Source organism: Archocentrus centrarchus, chromosome 15 (assembly GCF_007364275.1).
Source record: "Archocentrus centrarchus isolate MPI-CPG fArcCen1 chromosome 15, fArcCen1, whole genome shotgun sequence".
Taxonomy (NCBI): Eukaryota; Metazoa; Chordata; class Actinopteri; order Cichliformes; family Cichlidae; genus Archocentrus; species Archocentrus centrarchus.
This window is the reverse complement of record NC_044360.1, coordinates 23,022,970-23,041,941: the sequence shown is the minus strand read 5'-3', so window position 1 is coordinate 23,041,941 and position 18,972 is coordinate 23,022,970. Positions and strand designations below refer to the sequence as shown.

At 38.8% G+C, this 18,972-nt stretch overlaps 2 protein-coding genes across 6 annotated transcripts; both read right to left on the bottom strand.

Annotated features, from left to right (window-relative positions):
* Nucleotides 1–254: 254 nt before the first annotated feature.
* Nucleotides 255–6,913, bottom strand: LOC115793096 (interferon-induced, double-stranded RNA-activated protein kinase). 4 transcript variants are annotated; one of them, XM_030747859.1, is made up of 16 exons: nucleotides 6,701–6,913; nucleotides 5,836–5,962; nucleotides 5,603–5,751; nucleotides 5,394–5,517; nucleotides 4,583–4,638; nucleotides 4,404–4,494; nucleotides 4,169–4,200; nucleotides 4,038–4,080; nucleotides 3,885–3,958; nucleotides 3,670–3,792; nucleotides 3,418–3,543; nucleotides 3,113–3,329; nucleotides 2,892–3,026; nucleotides 2,664–2,771; nucleotides 849–911; nucleotides 255–666 (listed from the first exon to the last, which is right to left on the bottom strand). In XM_030747859.1, the coding sequence occupies exons 1-16, from the start codon at nucleotides 6,799–6,801 to the stop codon at nucleotides 529–531; spliced, it is 1,707 nt and encodes a 568-aa protein (XP_030603719.1). In that variant the 5' UTR covers nucleotides 6,802–6,913; the 3' UTR covers nucleotides 255–528. The 4 variants fall into 4 exon arrangements, with proteins under 4 accessions (XP_030603719.1, XP_030603720.1, XP_030603717.1 ...); XM_030747860.1 differs by having other exon boundaries at nucleotides 3,670–3,789; XM_030747857.1 differs by having other exon boundaries at nucleotides 5,603–5,962.
* A 1,752-nt stretch (nucleotides 6,914–8,665) lies between these two features.
* On the bottom strand, nucleotides 8,666–18,624 carry LOC115793095 (interferon-induced, double-stranded RNA-activated protein kinase-like). 2 transcript variants are annotated; one of them, XM_030747855.1, is made up of 18 exons: nucleotides 18,158–18,624; nucleotides 17,916–18,019; nucleotides 17,667–17,794; nucleotides 17,355–17,579; nucleotides 17,098–17,230; nucleotides 16,856–16,914; nucleotides 16,680–16,767; nucleotides 16,270–16,331; nucleotides 16,094–16,184; nucleotides 14,798–14,856; nucleotides 14,549–14,668; nucleotides 14,303–14,431; nucleotides 13,991–14,195; nucleotides 11,516–11,659; nucleotides 11,204–11,305; nucleotides 10,944–11,006; nucleotides 9,824–9,894; nucleotides 8,666–9,045 (listed from the first exon to the last, which is right to left on the bottom strand). In XM_030747855.1, exons 2-18 carry the CDS (start codon nucleotides 17,940–17,942, stop codon nucleotides 8,859–8,861), a joined length of 1,893 nt encoding a protein of 630 aa, XP_030603715.1. In that variant the 5' UTR covers nucleotides 17,943–18,019; nucleotides 18,158–18,624; the 3' UTR covers nucleotides 8,666–8,858. The 2 variants fall into 2 exon arrangements, with proteins under 2 accessions (XP_030603715.1, XP_030603716.1); XM_030747856.1 differs by lacking the exon at nucleotides 8,666–9,045 and having other exon boundaries at nucleotides 9,411–9,894; nucleotides 18,158–18,621.
* Nucleotides 18,625–18,972: the final 348 nt, after the last annotated feature.

Sequence of the window (18,972 nt, the reverse complement as noted above, 5' to 3'; positions counted from 1 at the left end):
CCTGACATTTATGAAAAAGGCTAATTATTATATTAATTATATTAATGAGTTTATCATTGTTTTACTCCAACTTCTAACTAGAACTGTCACCTGGTACACAAAGATGAGTTTATCACAGGGCACATACCCCGCACCCCAGAAACATTAGTACAACACAGAGCTTTCAGCACCGGTTAAAAAGAAAACAAAAAGTACAAAATACAACAAGTACACAAAGTATAAAAATGATGCAGAAGACCAGCAACAGCTGTCGATTCATTTATTTTCTTTATAAAACAGGGTTCAGTGCAAAATCGATTTAACCGCCTCAGTATACATAATAAATTATTTCATACTGGCTGACAGTTATAACCCAGAACATGAGTCTTTGTTAAATGTAAACAATGCAAACCACACAGCACTGATTTTTTTCAAGTACTGTACCACATACTACATAGTAATAATAAAATTATTTAAGAACCTCAGTATGCCATGAAATATGATGAATTACCAGTGGTTGCAGTGCCTTTGAGTACTTCCTTGTAGTGCTCAGACTGTTTTGCTCTCACGTTGCATATTTTTAAGCAGCATAAATGAGCGTTTGCACTCTTCCAACTCAATCTTAAGTTTACTTGCTTCTGGTCGGTCTTCTGGTTTCATGCTCAGCATCGATCTAATAATTTGGCTCTGCAACAAAAACACAAGAAAAAGAACAGATAAAACACCCACAAATGCCAGCAGTGCTGACTTTTCCCTTAATGTAACAGTACAAATCCCTGTACAATAGCCTTAACTACCACCCTTTTAGTGACCAATGTAATTTTCCCCACTAAGAAAAGAAAAAATAAGCAAAATAGATGATTTTGTACCTCTTGGTGAAAATGAAGAGAAAATCCCTGAGGAAGTTTCTGGTTCCTAGCATCTTCCCAAATCTGTAATTAATACAGTGGTTAAAAAAAAGACAAAGTACATTTAATTGGTGTAATATGAACTAATAACCTCTCCAACAGTTTTTTTTAAATAAAAGTGGGCATTTTAACAAATTCAAATGTGAATAATTTTATTATAATTTAAATGTATACATTTTATTAAATGTATCCTAATTAATTATAATACAGTGTCAGGCTCCAGGGACTGGATAAGTGAAAAATCCTGAATATGGCGTTTCCACACACATCAAAGGACACACCCAACAGGGTCCTTTGCTGTGAACCTCCAGTGTTGACAGCCTTCCTTACTAATAGTTTATTAAGCTCATGACTCAAACATTGAGACGACCACAGCACATTTCATTCCTGTCCTGCTGCAATGAATTCTGTGAAATTGTGCTTCATTGTTGTTGTTTTTGTTACCATCTCTGGTAACCTCAGGTACAAATAGCATTTTTTTTTACAATTTCACAGTGAATGATATCCATAAAAGATGACCATTTTAGTCACAGATCTACACAGTTTTATCTGCCCCCAGTCTCACACACGCTGGTTCATCCCTGCTGTCATCTAGCTGGACACTTGAAAAGAACAGACCCATTTTTAATGTTGTAAGAAGAACCACTGCTACTATAAAACTTTAAATGACCAGGGACCAGATTGCTTCTAGCTACTCTGAAGTCTACTGGAGTATTAATTACTGCTGTAGCCTATCCCAGCTGACATAGGGCAAAAGGCAGGGTACACCCTGTACAGGTCGCCAGCCTGTCGCAGGGCTAACATAGACAGACAGACAGACAACCACTCACACCTATGGGCAATTTAGAATCACCAATTAACCGAACCCCACTGACTGCATGTCTTTGGACTGCGGGAGGAAACTGGAGAAAACCCACACAAACACGGTGAAAACATCCAACCGCCACACAGAAAGGCCCGGGCAAAGGTGGATCCGAACCCAGACCTTCTACCTGAGAGGAAACAGTGCTAACCACCGTGCACCCCACATTTTTATTTTTTGATAAATTTAATAAGAACAATATTCTTAGTCTCATATTTTCCTATTCACACACAGGTGAACCAGTGAAATCCAACAGTACAAATGGTTTAACATGCCAGAAGTAAACTGGAGTGCTGTCTGCTGTGTGTTGCACCTCCTTTACCAACATCTGCAAATCTGCAGACAGGGAAGAAGGTGACCCGGTTCCATTTACTTAGCAAACATCTGCAGCTTAAGAGTCAATAAATATGTGACAATGATCTGGCTCTGTAATGACTCTGTGATGTATTTTACAGCATTTTACACACCAGCTGCAAAGCTAAAAAAAAAACTCTGCACAAAGAAGCTGCAAATCTCACCTCTGTCGGGAATAGTTATGTCAGTCACTGATCAGACATGCGGGTGACACTCAGTACAAGAATTTTTTTGAGTGTCTCGTAAAATCCGATGTTGTGCATCCTTTTCATTTATCCTTTATTTAGTTAGTGTTAGTTTTACCTCTAAAACACTGGTGGTTTAATGGTGCCATAAAGAAAAGCTGGACTGAGTAATCCACTCCGATGCAATTTCATCATTACTCCAGCCTCCCTAGTAAATCACACCCTGTATGTCAGGATCAATTAACAGATAAACTGGTGTCTAATGAACTGTCTGGAACTTTACCTGTCTTTATAAACATCTCAAAGCAATTAATGAGTAACAAAGTAATACTAAGATGAAATGAAGTATGAGGCGTGTGTCTCTGAACAACTCACCGTGGTCCTTTCCTGACCAGCTGGGATGTTACAAAGCAGTTCAAAACATATCAGCCCAAAAGCAAATATGTCCACTTTTCGGTCATAAAGTGTTGGACTCTTGCTCTTCTGTCATAAAATGAGACCAAAGCAAAAGCAACTTCAACAACTCAAGTGGTTTGAATCTGCACAGGCCACATGATTAATGCTACATTTAACACAGAGGCATCTCAGTACAGCTGATCTCACCTGCTCAGGAGCCATGTAAGACGGGGTTCCTTTGTACACAGTTCTCTCCTCAGCATCGTCTTCATTTTCATTAGTGACCAGACCAAAGTCTCCAATCTTCACTTCTCCTTCCCGTCCAAACATGATGTTGGCAGGCTAGGTGTGGGGAAAGAAATAAACAAAAATACAGATTTATGGCTTATTTTATGAAAGAAATGATCATATTATCCATTCTGTCTCACCTTCAAGTCTCTGTGGATGAGCTTCTTGGAGTGAATGTATTCAACTCCGCTGACTATTTGCAGGGCAATGTTCAGACCTTCTTCTCTTCTCTTGGAGTCTCGCAGAGATTTCTTCACATTCTGAATATTCTTCTCATCGATCCACACTCGAAGTGTTTTGGAGTCACACAGCTCCATCTGAATATAGAGGTACTTTACAGCGGAATCAGTGGAAGAGCTGTAGGAAAAGAAAAATGGCCTCCTAAAGTTTGTGTTCGGAAGATAAGCCACATACAGCAAGGATTTTAACATGTGATGGGACTTACTGTGAAGTACTGCTATCAGCTGTACTGTCTGACTGGTATTCTGAGTCCTCCAGCCAGCATGTGTAGTACCGAACGATGTTGGAGTGATGGAGTTCTGACAAGGTCACCACCTCTCGCAGAGCTTTTCTGATCCACAGCAGTGCAAGGGAAAGTCCAAGTTATTAAAACAATCTATTTTACACTGAATCTAAAGTTTTCATGAAAACATGTATGCAATAAGAAAACAAAAATACCACTAAATGCTTCACTTACTCTTTGCGGTGGATAATTTTTATAGCATAATACTTCTGCAATAGTTTCTGATTTGCTTTGAAAACACGACCAAAGGCTCCTTTACCAAGGCGCTCTATGCAGTCAAATTCTGACGTAAACCTGCTGAAATGAACACAAATTTCCCAGCAAATATGTGTAAAGAAACACCACACAATGCAACTGAGAGTGTAATTTCAAATTTTAGTTCTTCGTACCTCGATGAAGGGGCTGGCGTATTCCTACTCTGACCACTCGTTGTGTTCTTGACTTTGAAATTGGGCATTATATCCTGAATGAAAGTTGTAATATAAAAGTTAAACTTTTGAATTCAAACAAATAAAATGAGCTCTCATGATTAATGGCTTCACCTCTTTGCTGTTTCTGTGCGCATTTGGGAAATTTGCTGCAATCCTAACAAGACAAAACATAACTGGACATCAGCAACGACGTCTGGTAAAATATTACCGAGCTTTACAGTCGAGGTTAAAAGCTGAAATACCTGATTTTGGGCTTCACATCAGGGCTTTGAGCCTTTGTATTGGAAAGTGGAAAAAGAAGTTTAAAATAAATGTCATAATAAAATCCAGGGAGTTCAAAACGTAATGCAAAACAATCTGTTGCCTTCTGGCACTGGAGTAATCAAGGGCAGTTCAAAAAAAACACTTTCATGTATATGTGAGCAACTTGACACACAGTAACCAGAGCATTACTCAAATCCATAGGAAATAACAGACCTGCTCTTTGGGAGGGTTTGATGACTTGACGAAAACAACGGAGTCACTTTTACTTGGTGCAGTGCTGATTGATTTTGGATGACCAGAGTCCCTTGAAAAATACAGTAAGACACATTAATAGGTATTCTCAGCATTAAATTTACCATCGAAATGGTTACAGTGCTCAGTGAGGGCCTCACGGTGTGCGTGGTGGGGTGAACGGCTTGGCACCATCATCGGCTGACCTGAAATTTGCCTGAAGAAATGAAGGAAGGGGTTTGTTACTTTTTATACGGGCTTGTTTCTTCTAACATGTTTGAAAATTTAACTGCAGCAGAGATAACTGTTTTATTTTCACCTTTCTCACATCCTTTCTTCTTTACTCATCGCTGATTGGTTCTAGAGTTCTTTTGTCACCTGTTCTGGTAACAGTCTGTTACTTGTTATTTCTTATCCCATATTTTTGCTAAACACCTTCATTTATTCTGATGCCTTTGAGATGGAAATTTTTGCACTATGTTGCTAAGTTCTAGTCTTATTTGTATTTTCTTTTCAGATTTATCAGTTCATGTAAGGTTGTTGATCCAGATGGAAACCCTAGACTTACTAATACAAGTTTAATGGCATTTGAAACATCCTTGATACCTTAAAAAGGATTCAGCAGGAGTGAAGAAGATTTAGTCTCTAAATGAGACTGTCAAGAACATGGGAAGCAGAATCCTACAGGCTGCATTACTAATAATCAGTAGTGATGAAGCCAAAGGAGGCCTGATATTGTGTGAACTTTCCAAGTGAAATGTTATTCTATGGAAATGGCAGATATGTACAGTAAAAGTACTGCACCCTGATCTTTCAGCACACTTAGTTCTTAAGGCATGAGGGCCCACAGTGGCCATTGGTCACTACATACTCTATTAGATATCCAAAATATTTCACACTGAAAGATCAGAACATGTTAAATACCTTGCACTTTAAGCCAGCCAGTATAAAATGGTTTGTTCCGTTACTTACCTCTGAACTTTTATTGCCACATATTTCATGATATACAAGTTTGGCTGCTTCCTCCTTTGCTTCCCTCCTTGTTTTCCCAGAGGCTGCTGGATACTCCTTGTCACCAACTATAAAGTTACACCATCTAACATAAAATATATTTTTTTTAGCAAATTTCAAATAGTGGATGCACAACTACAAATGAAACTAGATGCATCAAACAGACTCACTGATTATTTAGTCCAGGTCTGGTAGTCTCCACGGGCCTTACAAGCACCCTATTCTTTTGTCCATATTCATTGAGCCAGCATATGTAGTTGATGTTACTGGCACTTGTCTGATGAACTGATGTAGCAGAAACTTCTGCAGCATTTTCTGTCTGTTTGTAACCAACAAACATACAGCAGATTAAAACAAATATCCCTGCATACAGTGAGTGAATGCAGTGGAGTAATAACCTTACAATATCAGCTGGTTTCTCCAACAATCCTGCCAAAGCATTTTTAGCCGCGTTCTGTCTGGCTTCCTTCTTGTTCTTTCCGACACCGTCAGGATAGGCTTTACCATCCAGGACGGCTCTTAGAGTAAATCTGTAAAGCAAATGGAAGAGCGATGTTGAACAGACAAGACAGTGCAACAATGCGCTCTGTAGAGGGTGTACAGTGGAGGAAATAATTATTTGTAAGTTTGCTTACTTATAATTTTTTAATTACTATGGTAGTTTCATTTTAAAGGAGTGACAGAATATCAGCCAAAAACACATTACATTACCAATGGTCAGCCTGGTTGTAGGGGATCAATTAATATATACATAATAAAACAAATGATCTGCATTATTGTTTACCATCATAGAGCCTTACAGACTCTCATCTGGTAACTACAGGTGCTGGAGTGCAAGTAAGTCATTCATTTATTCTAATAATGTGATGTGTGTGTTACTGTTATATATATTTCAATGCCACCACAAGAACTTATTACTCATTACTCAAGTACTTATGTTACATACAAATTAAAATACTTAAAATCCTATTGATTAAATAATATTTAAAATTTGATGGTAAACTGAATATTATAATTGCATGGATGATGACAAAGTTAGCTTATCTGTGGATATACCACACTAGTAAAATACTGCAGGATCAACATACCTGCGGACAGTTAGTGTCCTAAAGCAACGTGTAAAATGCACCTACTGTCCACAAACGTGCATTTGGCGGCGGATAATCATGTTTAAAGTGGAAGCTACGTTTCAAAGTGTTACTAAGAAACACAGACGTCTCCAAATCCTATGTTCGCCCATGACTTTCCAGGTCGCAGATCCCACTTACGTTTTAATGTGGTCAGGCCCAGCAACTCCAATCTCCTCAAACTGCAGCACCAGCCGCTGCCTCTGTGCATACTCGTTCAGCTTAGCTACGTAGTTATCCATCCTAGGTTAGGAATACTTACTCAAAAATACATAAAAATACAGAACAAAGTGCAACTCTCAACATAAAACATGGTTTCCGTTTTCCCTTTCCACGTCCGTTTAAGTTTCGTTTTCTCCGTAAACGTCACATGGTGCCTTCAAGTGATGTCCGATATAGCAACCACTATTTGTTAAATAAAGTTATAAAAAAAAAATTATACTGTGAAACTGCATGGATAAAGTTTAACACCAGGACAAGTGGATGTTAAAGTACGAGAAAAGCGTGAATAGAAACGATCCTGTTTTTGGTGAGCACCTGTTAATTTTGCATTAATTTTACATTACTGTCGTCGGAACAAGAGGTCAGGGGTTCGAATCCCAGCCACGTTGTGCATCCAGTAAGGGTCCCCCATGCTGACCAAGTCTACTGTTAAGTCGTGTTTATTTTTTTATTTGTGAAGGAAGACATTTAAATCACTTTAGTTCAAAATTAAAACATTTAATATATTAAAGAATCATAAGATATCAAGTGTACATGGGCACTCTCGGTTCAGGAAATCACAGGCCTTAAAAGCAGCTGGCTGTGACTCCCCTCCCAAGAAGAGCACAGAAATCCTAGGCTAAACATAACACTTTATCCTACCACTACCTACAGACACTCAGTTCAAAGCAGATAGAGAGAGCCTGGTTTAGACTTGGCCTTCTCGGTTTGGTTTGTCCAGTGGCTGGTTCTGGCCTCATGGAACAAGCTTCTTCCAATCAACAATAAGAACTCTGTAAAAGAAACACATGCCTTCCTGCCCTCACATGTCCCTAATCACGACTTGGCAGTTCTATTCCACCTAGCAACAGGGCGTGGTGACCTATACACACCCTCCTTAGACACAGAGGTACATGTTTTCAAGGATAAGATAAACATATTTTTCTCCAAGACCGGAAGGCCATAAATAAGATAAACATGTCTCCCAAAGGTCGTGAAGTTAGTCTGGTGTCCACTGGCCCACTATCTGTCTGCCCTCTATCTAATGTATTTATTTCATTATCTATTATTTGCTTCAGCCACTACTTAATTAATTTCCTGCAATTTACTCTTAAGCATTGTCATTTTGTTCATTGAGTAAAAAATAAAAACCCAACAACTACCTCGGAATATGAGTGACAGATACATGACTGGATTGCCTACAAGCAAGCCTATGCTGCACACATGAATCATGGAGTATACAAGATCAACAGAACCCAATAGCTATCAATCACCATTACTAGCCATGACATCAAGCTGTATGCCAGGAGTGAACAATCCTCCTTGTTCGATGGTAACAAAGCGAGGGAAGGTTGTACTACCAGAAGGGAACATTGAGTCCCACAGGCCGCTAGGAAAGCTGCAACCTCCAAGTACCTGCAGAGAGTAAGGCATAAGAAGAACAATCAACACCCAGCTGTCAGATACTTCGCTGGGATAATAAGGCTGGCCAAAGGAGGAAATAGAAGCCACTAAATAACAGAGCTAAGATCCTGTGGGAATTCCAGATACAGACAGACCAACTGGACATAGTAGTGGTGGACAAACAGAGGAAGAAAGCCGTTAGACGTTGCAACTAAATGATGGCAACATCAAAAAGGAACACGAGAAGCTCAATAAATACCAAGGGCTCAGAGAAGAGCTAGAAAGGATGTGGAAGGTGAAGGTAACACTGGTCCCCGTGGTAATTGGAGCACTCAGGGCAGTGACCCCCAAACTGGGAGAATGGCAGATTCCAGGTATGACAGCCGAGAATTTTATCCAGAAGAGCGCAGTCCTGGAAACAGCTAAGACACTGCGTACTTAACAGATTTGTTTTATTCTTTACCTGTATAGTAGTATGGGCAGAGAATTAACTTGGACTGACACATGATACACATGAACATAAAAAAGTACAGGCCCCCATCAAATAATTTCTGTAATGACAGTTCGAAACGATAAATAACACATTGATAATTTAAATAATCAAAATTGATTAGACTGAGTATTTAGAGGCTTTGCACTTTTTCTGAAATTTGAAGCAAAATTACATGGCAGTAATTGTGTATGGAGTTGGGAGTCAGTCTGCATTGAAATCCATTAGAAATTTGGTCACCACTTCAATACTTAGTATTAGTTTTAAAATTGGTTTACAGTGTGCAATGTAAGGATGATCATGTACTATAATTTGCAAGATAGCAAAACCTCTACTGGACTGTTCAGTAAAATGATCAAAATTTCCGGATAAAATGATTTCTGATGTGTCTGTAGGTCGTTCGGCACCCATACCGTATTATCTAGAATAAAAGCACAACAAAGGTCTATGTGCGACTGGCTTAACAGTGACTCCACAAATGAGGGCTCACGTGACCGCAGTCACCTCAACAGGACTGTTCTGACATGATTTGACACATCTGTTTATGGGCCACACCTTTGCTGCAAGACTGGCATGACTTCAGCTCCGGAAAATCACAGCCAGTAAAAAATGTCCAACATTGTCTCAGTTTGTGGGAAGAAATGACAAAGGAAAAAAATATCTTAGTGGTTTTACTATGTTAACAAGCATTTGTTCCATAAAATGTGAGTTTTTCCAAAGTCAGAGCAAATTCCACTTTGGAAAAAAATTCCCCTACAGACTGATTTTTATTGTAAAGCACAAGTAAATCATTACAGTACTAGCTTTCTAGAACCAGACCCTAAAATTCCCAAATTATACAGTAAAATACAAAAAGCAACTGTACAGAAGGTAAATGAACTTTACACCATGTTTGGTCATTACTTTATTTTCCTCAGCATCCCATTTATTACAAAGCAAAGGCTGTAATATGGCATCAGTTTAAATATTTTATTCCCACAGTTCATGATCCTTACTTTACTTCCTGTAAAAAGTGACTGCACGCCACTGCTTTAGATATACAGCAGAACATCAAATACATGTATGAAAATACAGACAAACAAAAGATAAGATTAGTAAGTGCTGATTAACCAGTTAAACTTTCTGGATGCACATATTGTGATTTGAATGTCTGAGCCCACTTTTCCAGCTCTGCCTTCTGTGCGCTCGCTTCAGGTCGGTTTTCTGGCGTCTCACACAGCATTGACATGATTATCTTGTTCTGCAATAAATAAATAAAAATGTAGTAAAAACAGCTACTGTCTGTATCAACATGAATACGCACCGATCAGGTATAACAATATGACCATTGACAGGTTAACTGAATAACTTTGCTTCAGACCATGCACACTCTTTCAAAGAAAGTATTCCCTGATGTCTGTGGCCTCTTTAAGCAGGATAATGCCTCCTGCCACAAAGCAAACATGTTTCAGGAATGGTTTGAGGAGCACAACAATGAGTTTGAAGTGTTGACTTGGTCTCCAAATTCCCCAGATCTCAATCCAGTCGAGCATCTGTGGGATGTGCTGGACAAAAAAGTCCGATCCATGGAGGCCCGACCTCACAACTTACAGGGTTTAAAGGATCTGTTGCTAACATCTTGGAGCAGATACCACAGCACACCTCAGTGGGTTAGTACTGCTTTGGCAGCAAAAGGGGGACCAACACAATATTAGGCAGGTGGTCATTATGGTACGCCTGATCAGTGTACATCATCGGTCTTCCTATCAGATGAAAAACTATCTTAGCATTGCAAACACTTATACAGTGAAAAATAATGTTTTCACGGGACTCTGTGCAATGCTGTTAAAAACTAAGCATATCCCAAAATTCAGTAACTTGCAGAACCACCTTTTTAGCAGCAATAACTTGAAGTTAGTTTTCTGTATCCGTCCCTCACATTGTTGGGGAAGACTTCGGGCCCACTCTACTTTACAGTGTTGCTTCAGATCAGGTTTGTATTCATTTGTGCTTGCACCTCTGGCTGCAAAAATCACCAAAACACACACACGCACACGCACACTTCCTGATGATCAGTTAATCGAGCATTTGATTTGCAGCACCTGGCTGCTGCTTATCCTATTAATTCCTATGAAAGCAGTACAGAAGTAGATATTTTTTAATGGGACTGCACAGAGACCAGACCTGAGACCTGACTTTATCTTAAAATGCTCCACTGGCTTGTTGATGAGCAGCTAATGCTCATATACTCCTCTGTGTTGCAAGAAGATCAGTTCTGGCAATGACAATGTGAGAAGAATATGAACAGACCTCTTCAGGAAACTTCTTTGAAAATTCTTCAGGGAGAATTTGCTTTCTGACATCTGTGAAAATCTAGTGTACATATAATGATAAAAAACACGTTAGTTGACTCAGTAAAATCACATCACTTTTGATATGAACTAAATAGACTTTTAGTTAAAAAAAAAAAAAAAACTGTGCATGCATGTCTATACAGTATATTATGCACTCATTGGAAGCAACAAGTAAACCTTTAAAAATGTAAAACTCTTATTGTTATGCTGACACACCTTTGATCTTTCATGCCCAGAAGAGATGTGCCAAAGGAGTTCAAAATAGATCAGTCCCAGAGCAAATATGTCCACTTTGCGGCCATATCGCTTTTTGGTCCTCTGTCATAAAACAAAAACATAATTTGTTACACACCTTTTAATTCATTGTGAGTGATTAAATTAACTAGTTATATTTATGGTAAAATAATCTAGTCTGATTTAATTGTTTTCAGGTTGCAGTTAACTTGCGAGTATGTTATAGAAGCCTAGAATTCAAAGCAAAAACTTCAGGCAACAATCACTGAAAAAAATCTGTTACAGCGATCTCACCTGTTCGGGAGCCATGTAAGATTTTGTTCCCGTTTTCCCCGTTCTCTCAGTCTGATTTTCATCATCATCGTCAGTCTCAGCAGCAACTAGACCAAAATCTCCAATCTTCACTTTCCCATCCTTTCCAAACATGATGTTTGTAGGCTGACCATAAAAAAAAAATAAAATAAAAATCGGAAGCAACTTAATCAATTAGCACTTTATGTAGTCAAAAATGAGCCGACAAACTCAGGACCTGAATATGGTAAAATATGAACTGTCAAAAGCAGCTTTTGGAAGGAAGATGTTTCTTCATTGTTGATTAGACAAATTACTGATTAATGTGAGAAGGAAGGAAACTAGGAGGTGAAAACAAAGCCTTCATATAATGTCAGGAAAATCTGGTGAGGAATTAACCACAGTTGCTTTTTCTCACATGTAGCACACAGCAGGAGAGAAGGAGTTTATGTTAGTTGTGTTCTCAGTACTATAAATTCTTCATTTTGCTGTCTCTTGCTGTGAATTCACCAGATACCTACACTATTCTCATATGGGCTCAGCTGGACATCACACAGAGCTGGCAGTGACCATTTAATGACAGGCCTGGCAGACATTTGCATTCTCATGCACAACTGCAGGATAATGTTTAGAGACGTTCAGGGCTGCAGTGCATGCATGAATGTGGTACAAATCAACCAGCCCATGTGTGAACAAAACGTTTAAACTTAATACATTTGGCACTTTTAAGTTTGGAAAGTCAACCAAAAACACTTGCAGGAGGACGTGGGAAAAAAGAAAGATGAATAAAAAGTCAGTTACTTGAATGTTTTCTCCCTGAAATCCATGATAACGCTGACAGTCCTGGGTACCTCACTATTCAAGGTATGGGGTTGTAAATAGAGGCTAATAAATACATTAGCATTATATTATATTTCATACTAATTATAGCATTATAACTATTATATTTCATACTAATTTTTAACCTAAACTAAAGCATCAACATCATCAACATTATCTGAGCCTAAGAGACACTTACTGGATCACAGAAATTTATCACAACTCATCACACCACAACTTCTTGTACTTTTGCCTCTGTACAACACCACAGTGGATTTTAAATGAAACACTCAATATGTGATTTAAGTGCAGACTTTCAGCTTTAATTCGAAGGGCTGACATCCTATTTTTTACACTAGTGTTACTGAGCCATTTACTGTTTAGGAAATACAGACATTTTTAGGGGTTTAAAGGTAGTTTAAACTGCTGGAAAAAAAACAAAATTAACTTTTATCAGAATGATGGGAAGAGAAAAATAATGTTATCTGTTAAACATGGTGAAGGCAGTGTTATGGCATGGGCATGTATGGCTGCCAGTGGAACTGGGTCACTAGTGTTTACTGATGGTGCGACTGCTGATAGAAGCAGCAGGATGAACTGAAGTGTGCAGGGCTGTACTCTCTGCTCATATTCAGCCAAATGCTTCAAAACTGATCAGACAGCACTTCATATTGCAAATGGATAATGACTCAAAGCAGACTGCAAAAGCAAGAGTTTCTCAAGGCAAAGAACTTGAATATAATTTTCATGTCAGTGGGCAAAATAGTCACCTGAGCTCAACCGAGGAGGGGTGGGCAATCACTCTTCCCAAGGGGCCACATGAGAAACTGGAACTATTGTGGAGGGGCGCACCAGTAAGCTGAATTCAAGTGTGTTAAATATTAATTTTATCTTTCTATAAACTTATTGGTGTGGCCCTCCACAACAGTCCTAGCTTCTCATGTGGCCCCTTGGGGAAATTAATAACCCACCCCTGCAATAGAGCATGCTTTTTAGTTATTAAATACAGAACTGAAGGCAGAGAGACCCACAAATAAGCACCAGCCAAAGGTGGCTGCAGTAAATGCCTGACAGATTAAAGGGAGTAAATGCAGCATCTAGTGATGTCCATGAGTTCAAGACTTCAGGTAGTCACTGAATGCAAAGGATTTTCATCAGAGTATCAAAAACAAATGTTGTATTTAAATGAATGTTTGTCCAAATGATTTTGAGCCTCTGAAAATGGGGGACTGTGTTTAGGCTGTGATTCCTAAACAGTTAATGTGAAATGTTTGTTAAACCCTTTGAATTAAAGCTGAACATCTGCACTTCAATCATATGTTGGTGGTGGTGTGCAGAGGCAGCCCTAACTGTATTTTATGCTTCAGTTTCTATTTGCACACTGTTCTCCTGTCACCCCAAAACATGTAAACATCACGTTAAATTTTATTTGATTAGTATTTATGGCATTTGTTTTCCCTCCCAACAAAAGTAACAGCATTATGTCTGCCTCTTACTGGGTTTACTTGGGAAATAGAAGGAATACTTGAAATAGCAGCGATGTGTGCATCTGCATTAAGCACACAAAAAAAGGATACTGAAGAAAGAGAGGACAGAAGAAATTAAAGTGAGCTAGACCAGCAGTTTAAGCTTGTCTCAGCCTGTGATCTTGAGTCTTACCTTAAGGTCCCTGTGGATGAGTTTGTGGGAGTGAATGCATTCCACGCCACTGACTATTTGCTGGATAATGAGGAGAGTTTCTGCTCTTCTCATAGGCTCTTGCAGAGTTTTCTCATTCCTCTCATTTATCCAGTCTTTGAGTGTTTTGCTGTCACATAGCTCCATCTTAATATAGAGGTACTTTTGTGATGAATTACCATTAGACCTAAAAAATAAAAAAAAGTAAGATTCAAAATCTAATTAATAACATGCCTTCATTTTTAGTAAAGAAATGCATTAGAGCAAGAAACTAAATAAGTGAACAAGACTTACTGGGAAGTACTGCAACTGTCAGTTGTATTGTCCCACAGGTATTCTGAATCCTCCAGCCAACATGTGTAGTATCTAACAATGTTGGAGTGGTCGAGGTCTGATAATGCCCCCACCTCCCTTAAAGCTTTTCTGATCAGAAGGAACACACAGAAATGCTTCAGTAATTAAAACATGGTTCCCACTTGTTCTGTTATTGGTATATTGTGCAAAAATATTGCACCTTAAAAACATACATTGTGTACTTACTCTTTATTGCGAACTATCTTTACAGCATAATACTTGTTCACCAGTTTATCTCTTGCTTTGTAAACATGACCATAGCCTCCTTTAGCGAGACATTCAATGGAATCAAAGCCTGACGTAAACCTGTTCAGATCAACACAAGTCATTACATGAAGGGGTGAAAAAAAAAAAAAGTCAATTACTGGGAGGAAGAGGAAGCAAAAATTCAGCCACACGAGTATAAACTTCATGAAAATAAAATGTTTTTCATACTGTGATTGGAGTGATGTTTCACTTGGTTTGTTGTCCGTTATTTTGTTTTTGTTAGCATCCTGAAAAAGAAAAAAAAAAAACACATGAAAAGCACATCATGTATTAAAAAATTCAAATTAATGGTCAGTTGTGCTTAGCTAAACATAGAAATTAAAAGGCAAATGCGTGCTGTTTTAAGAAGTCAGATGTATTTGATGTCCACTTAGATCCGTGAGATACATCCATGAGATTTACTGTATAGTCCTATTTACTACACATACTTCTTGGCCACATGCGAGGGTAGGAACATCTTTACCACAACAGAACAGTACAGTATTCACGTCACTGCGTAGCTGGCACAGTCCACCCATTTCAATCAATCCCCTTCTTCTAAATAAGAGCATGAGGTAATTGTACCCCTCTACCTGCTGCTGTTGTGTAGCTCTTTCTCAGCCTGTTTGTGCAAATTGAGATTTGCAAATGTATTTAAAAAAATCTTCGAAATGGTATTGAGATCAAAGAATTTTCATCTAAGAGTCAGAAATTCAGAGAAGTTAGGAGCTACTTAACTACCTGTTTTTTTCCTTTGTTTAACTACACTGTGATGTAGCAGATGTATTTCCAAATGTATTTGCATCTTGCAAATACATTTGGAGATTCCTCTAACTTACGGTTTCCTTTACCCTGAACTTGGGCTTCCAGATGCAGACTTCCAGGCTGTGTATTGCTTTATCTGTACTGTGCCTTAGTAGCTTCACAGCCTGCATACCAGCACTCAGTCTGCTCAAGGTTGAAAAACTTGGAGCCACAGACAGATGGCTTTACCTAGAGGTACTTAAAAATATGATGATGCATAGAGTCTGAGAATACATTTATAGACTGTCATACAGATTCATAATTCTCAGTACACATTTAATACTTTCTTTATCACGTTTAAAAATCTAATTGTGTTCAAACCGATTGCAATGAAGTTGCACAACTAGCCAAACACATTTGCCAATAAATCTGATAGAAAAACCTGCTGAACCTGAAAATCTCTACACAAAAGTTATGAATAGAACTGCTGAGAGCCATGGCTCACAGTGCAACAGCCACTACAAATGAGTCCAAATAATTGGCAAGAATGCAAATCAAGCTCTAACTGCAACTGTACAGGAACCAAATGACCAGCAGTGGACCAGATAAGCCATACTCGAGCCCCTCCACCCCCATATTCACTACATGCCATATTCTATGCATGACATGGAGAATATAATGTGCAGATATCTTTCTTTAAACAAATTCAGAGTTTTTAGGACAGGGAAGAAAGCAACAGACCTGTTCCATGGAAGGGTGTGACGAATCAGTGAAGATTACAGAGTCACTCGTACTTGTTGGCATGCTTTTTGATGATGCTTCAAGAGACTCCCTTAGAGAATACAACAAGGGACATGAGTGCTGCTTTCTCAATACTCAACAATCTGATTTAGTAGTAGTATCATTAAGTTTCTTACAGTGAAGGTGTTGACAGCCTGGTTGGTGGAATGTCTACAGATGAAGTTGACATGAGGGACACCTACACCACCCCCCAAAAATACAAATAAATACAGTTTTACAATGTATTTTTTTTGTTTGTTTTGTTTTGTTTACTAAACACTGCATTATTTTTTATATGTTAACCTGTGGAAGAACTTCTTAGTAATAACCTCATCACTGAGAAAAAAGCACTCCTCATTCTTTAAGCTTTTATAACCTTTCACCTTAGCCAATTCCTGTGTAGGGTTACTGTCAGATCATGTGTTTCTGTCTAGAAATGGGGTACAACTGACACACCAACATATTTTAGTATAAAAATAAGAAAAAAGCCAGCTTCTAGGTTTGTCAATATGTTTATCATTTTTAAAGGGATAAAAAAAAACCTGACCTTCTCAGACAGGTTCAATGACTCGGTGAATATTACTGATTCACTTTCACTCCGCGTTGTGACTTCTGACAATGCCTCAGGGGACTCCCTTGAAATTAAAAAGAGAAACATGTGTGTAGGTTTGTATGTGTTAAACTGTGCCACATACTCCATCATTAATGTCAATATTTGCTTACAGTATGGCTGCTGGTGATGACATTACACTGTCTTCAGACATGGTTGACCTGAAGGATACCTAAAATGAGCAAAAATATGTGTCATTCAACATTAGTTATCAAACTTAGAAAAGTGCAGAGTACAAGCTTCAGGAAAATATGCAATCATCTGCTAAAGTGACACAATGAAAATGGTTCTGTGATGCATGTGGATATAAAAAAATTACTTAAGTGACATTCACAAAGCAAAAGTACTGAAATACCTTGCTGTCCCAGTCTGATTGTTCCTGAAGAGCAGACCAGGCCAGCTGAGCTGCCTTTTGTTTGGCTTCCATTGCAGTTTCACCTTCACCCTCCGGGTAGTCCTTATTGTTGATCACAAATTTGTAGGAAAACCTGCACGTGCAGGGAAGATGTTAGTATAAACATTATGATCCATCAACATTATGATCCATAAGAGCTACAATGATCAGTGTCATTGTAGCTTTTATTCAACCTCCAAAGATTCACTTATACTTACTGAGGGTAATTTGGTGGTTCTTTCAGTTTAATGAAATCAAGAGTTCGGCCTGTTTTCTGACAGTAGTTGTTAACGATTCCAACGAAATTTGTTGGTTTGTGATGTTTATATGTCACACCCAAGCTCTGATATACTAGCTTGGCCGCTTCCTCCTTAGCTTCCTTTTTATTTTTCCCAACGGCAGATGGATACTCCTTCTCACCAACCACAAAACTACAGCATCGTCTGTAACAACATACAAACATTAATTTCAATCTTATTTTTAAAACTAGGCATAAGGAATTATATCTTCTATCATGTACGGAGGCTTACGGATTTTTGCCAAAATGTATCGACTCCTTAGCCTTTATGAGGATCTTTTTCTTGTGACCATACTCATAGAGCCAGCTTACATAGTCAGGAATATTTGTTTGAAGAAGTGATGCAGCTGCATTCTCTGTCTAAAACAAAAACATCAAACGCAACAGTTAGACTACATTATTTTTTTTATATATGTTAACCTTCAGTCAACATAAAATGCAATCCAGTATATGCTAATTCAGCAAAGACTTATAATCTTACAGAATCAGCTGGGGCCGGTTGCTCCATCTCCAACACAGCAGAGTATTTTCCGCTGTTTTGTTTCCTCCCCGCCGGCACTTTACTCTTTAGGAGTGGTGGTAAATCTGATCACAGATTGTCAAAGCTTTGGTTATACGGGCAAGTGGTGCAGTTGTGAACAACATTAAAACACAATGCTATATTCAATAATACCAATAATGCATCGACTATAATCATCAGTTCTGAGAGCCTGTTGTACTCACTTGAATGTCAGTGGTAATGACCTTTAGAGCCAAGTCGCACCGGTCTCACCTCCAATCCTCACTCCTACATGGTCTCCCAGTTCCCAACAACAACAACAAAAGGAATTTAAGTAGGAATTTAAAACTGCGCAGAGCAGCGACAGGTCACAAAGTGAGCATAATAGTATGTCTTTGTCGCTTTGCTTCCACGTTTCCGTGACCGCGCACTCAGATTCAGCCGCGTTTAAGTTTCGATTTCTCGGTGGAAACGTCATGTCCCGGTGTCCACGCCTTATCATTCACGGAGATGGAAACTGAACATGAAAGCAAAATCGAATCAAAAATTATTAAACTGACATAACTATACTAAACTCCACACTGTGCATCCCTGTATTTATAAATTCCTGTATTTATTTTGGCTCAGAGCTCCTTGGCTTGATGTGATCCAGTATAAAACTGAGACTGACTTCACCAGCGGTACTATTAGAATAGTCAGGCAAGCTCCATCCATCCATTCTCTTCCGCTTCTGCTTTTTCGGGATGGGATGGGAGGAGCTTATCCCAGGTGTCATAGGGCGAGAGGCAGGGTACACCCTCTGGACAAGTCACACTCACATTCACACCTATGTGCAATTTAGAATCACCAATTAACCTAACCCCACTAACTGCACGTCTTTAGACTGTGGGAGGAAACCGGAGAAAACCCACGCAGACACGGGGAGAACATGCAAACGTCACACAGATTCGAACCCAGACCTTCTTGCCCTGAAGCAACAGTGCCCTATACCACTTAATAGCCCAGTCTACTATAAAATTTGCCCAACTGGATAGAAATA

Excerpts from the sequence above, each read along its gene's own strand:
- LOC115793096 (XM_030747857.1), bottom strand. The coding sequence starts at position 6,801 with ATGGATAACTACGTAGCTAAGCTGAACGAGTATGCACAGAGGCAGCGG. Across the intron at positions 5,963-6,700 it reads GGGCCTGACCACATTAAAAC|ATTTACTCTAAGAGCCGTCC; the intron begins GTAAGTGGGATC and ends TTTGCTTTACAG. Across the intron at positions 3,027-3,112 it reads TCATCCACAGAGACTTGAAG|CCTGCCAACATCATGTTTGG; the intron begins GTGAGACAGAAT and ends CCCCACACCTAG.
- LOC115793095 (XM_030747855.1), bottom strand. The coding sequence starts at position 17,942 with ATGGAGCAACCGGCCCCAGCTGATTCT. Across the intron at positions 16,915-17,097 it reads AATCAGACTGGGACAGCAAG|GTATCCTTCAGGTCAACCAT; the intron begins GTATTTCAGTAC and ends TGCTCATTTTAG. Across the intron at positions 11,007-11,203 it reads CTGGGCATGAAAGATCAAAG|ATTTTCACAGATGTCAGAAA; the intron begins GTGTGTCAGCAT and ends TATGTACACTAG.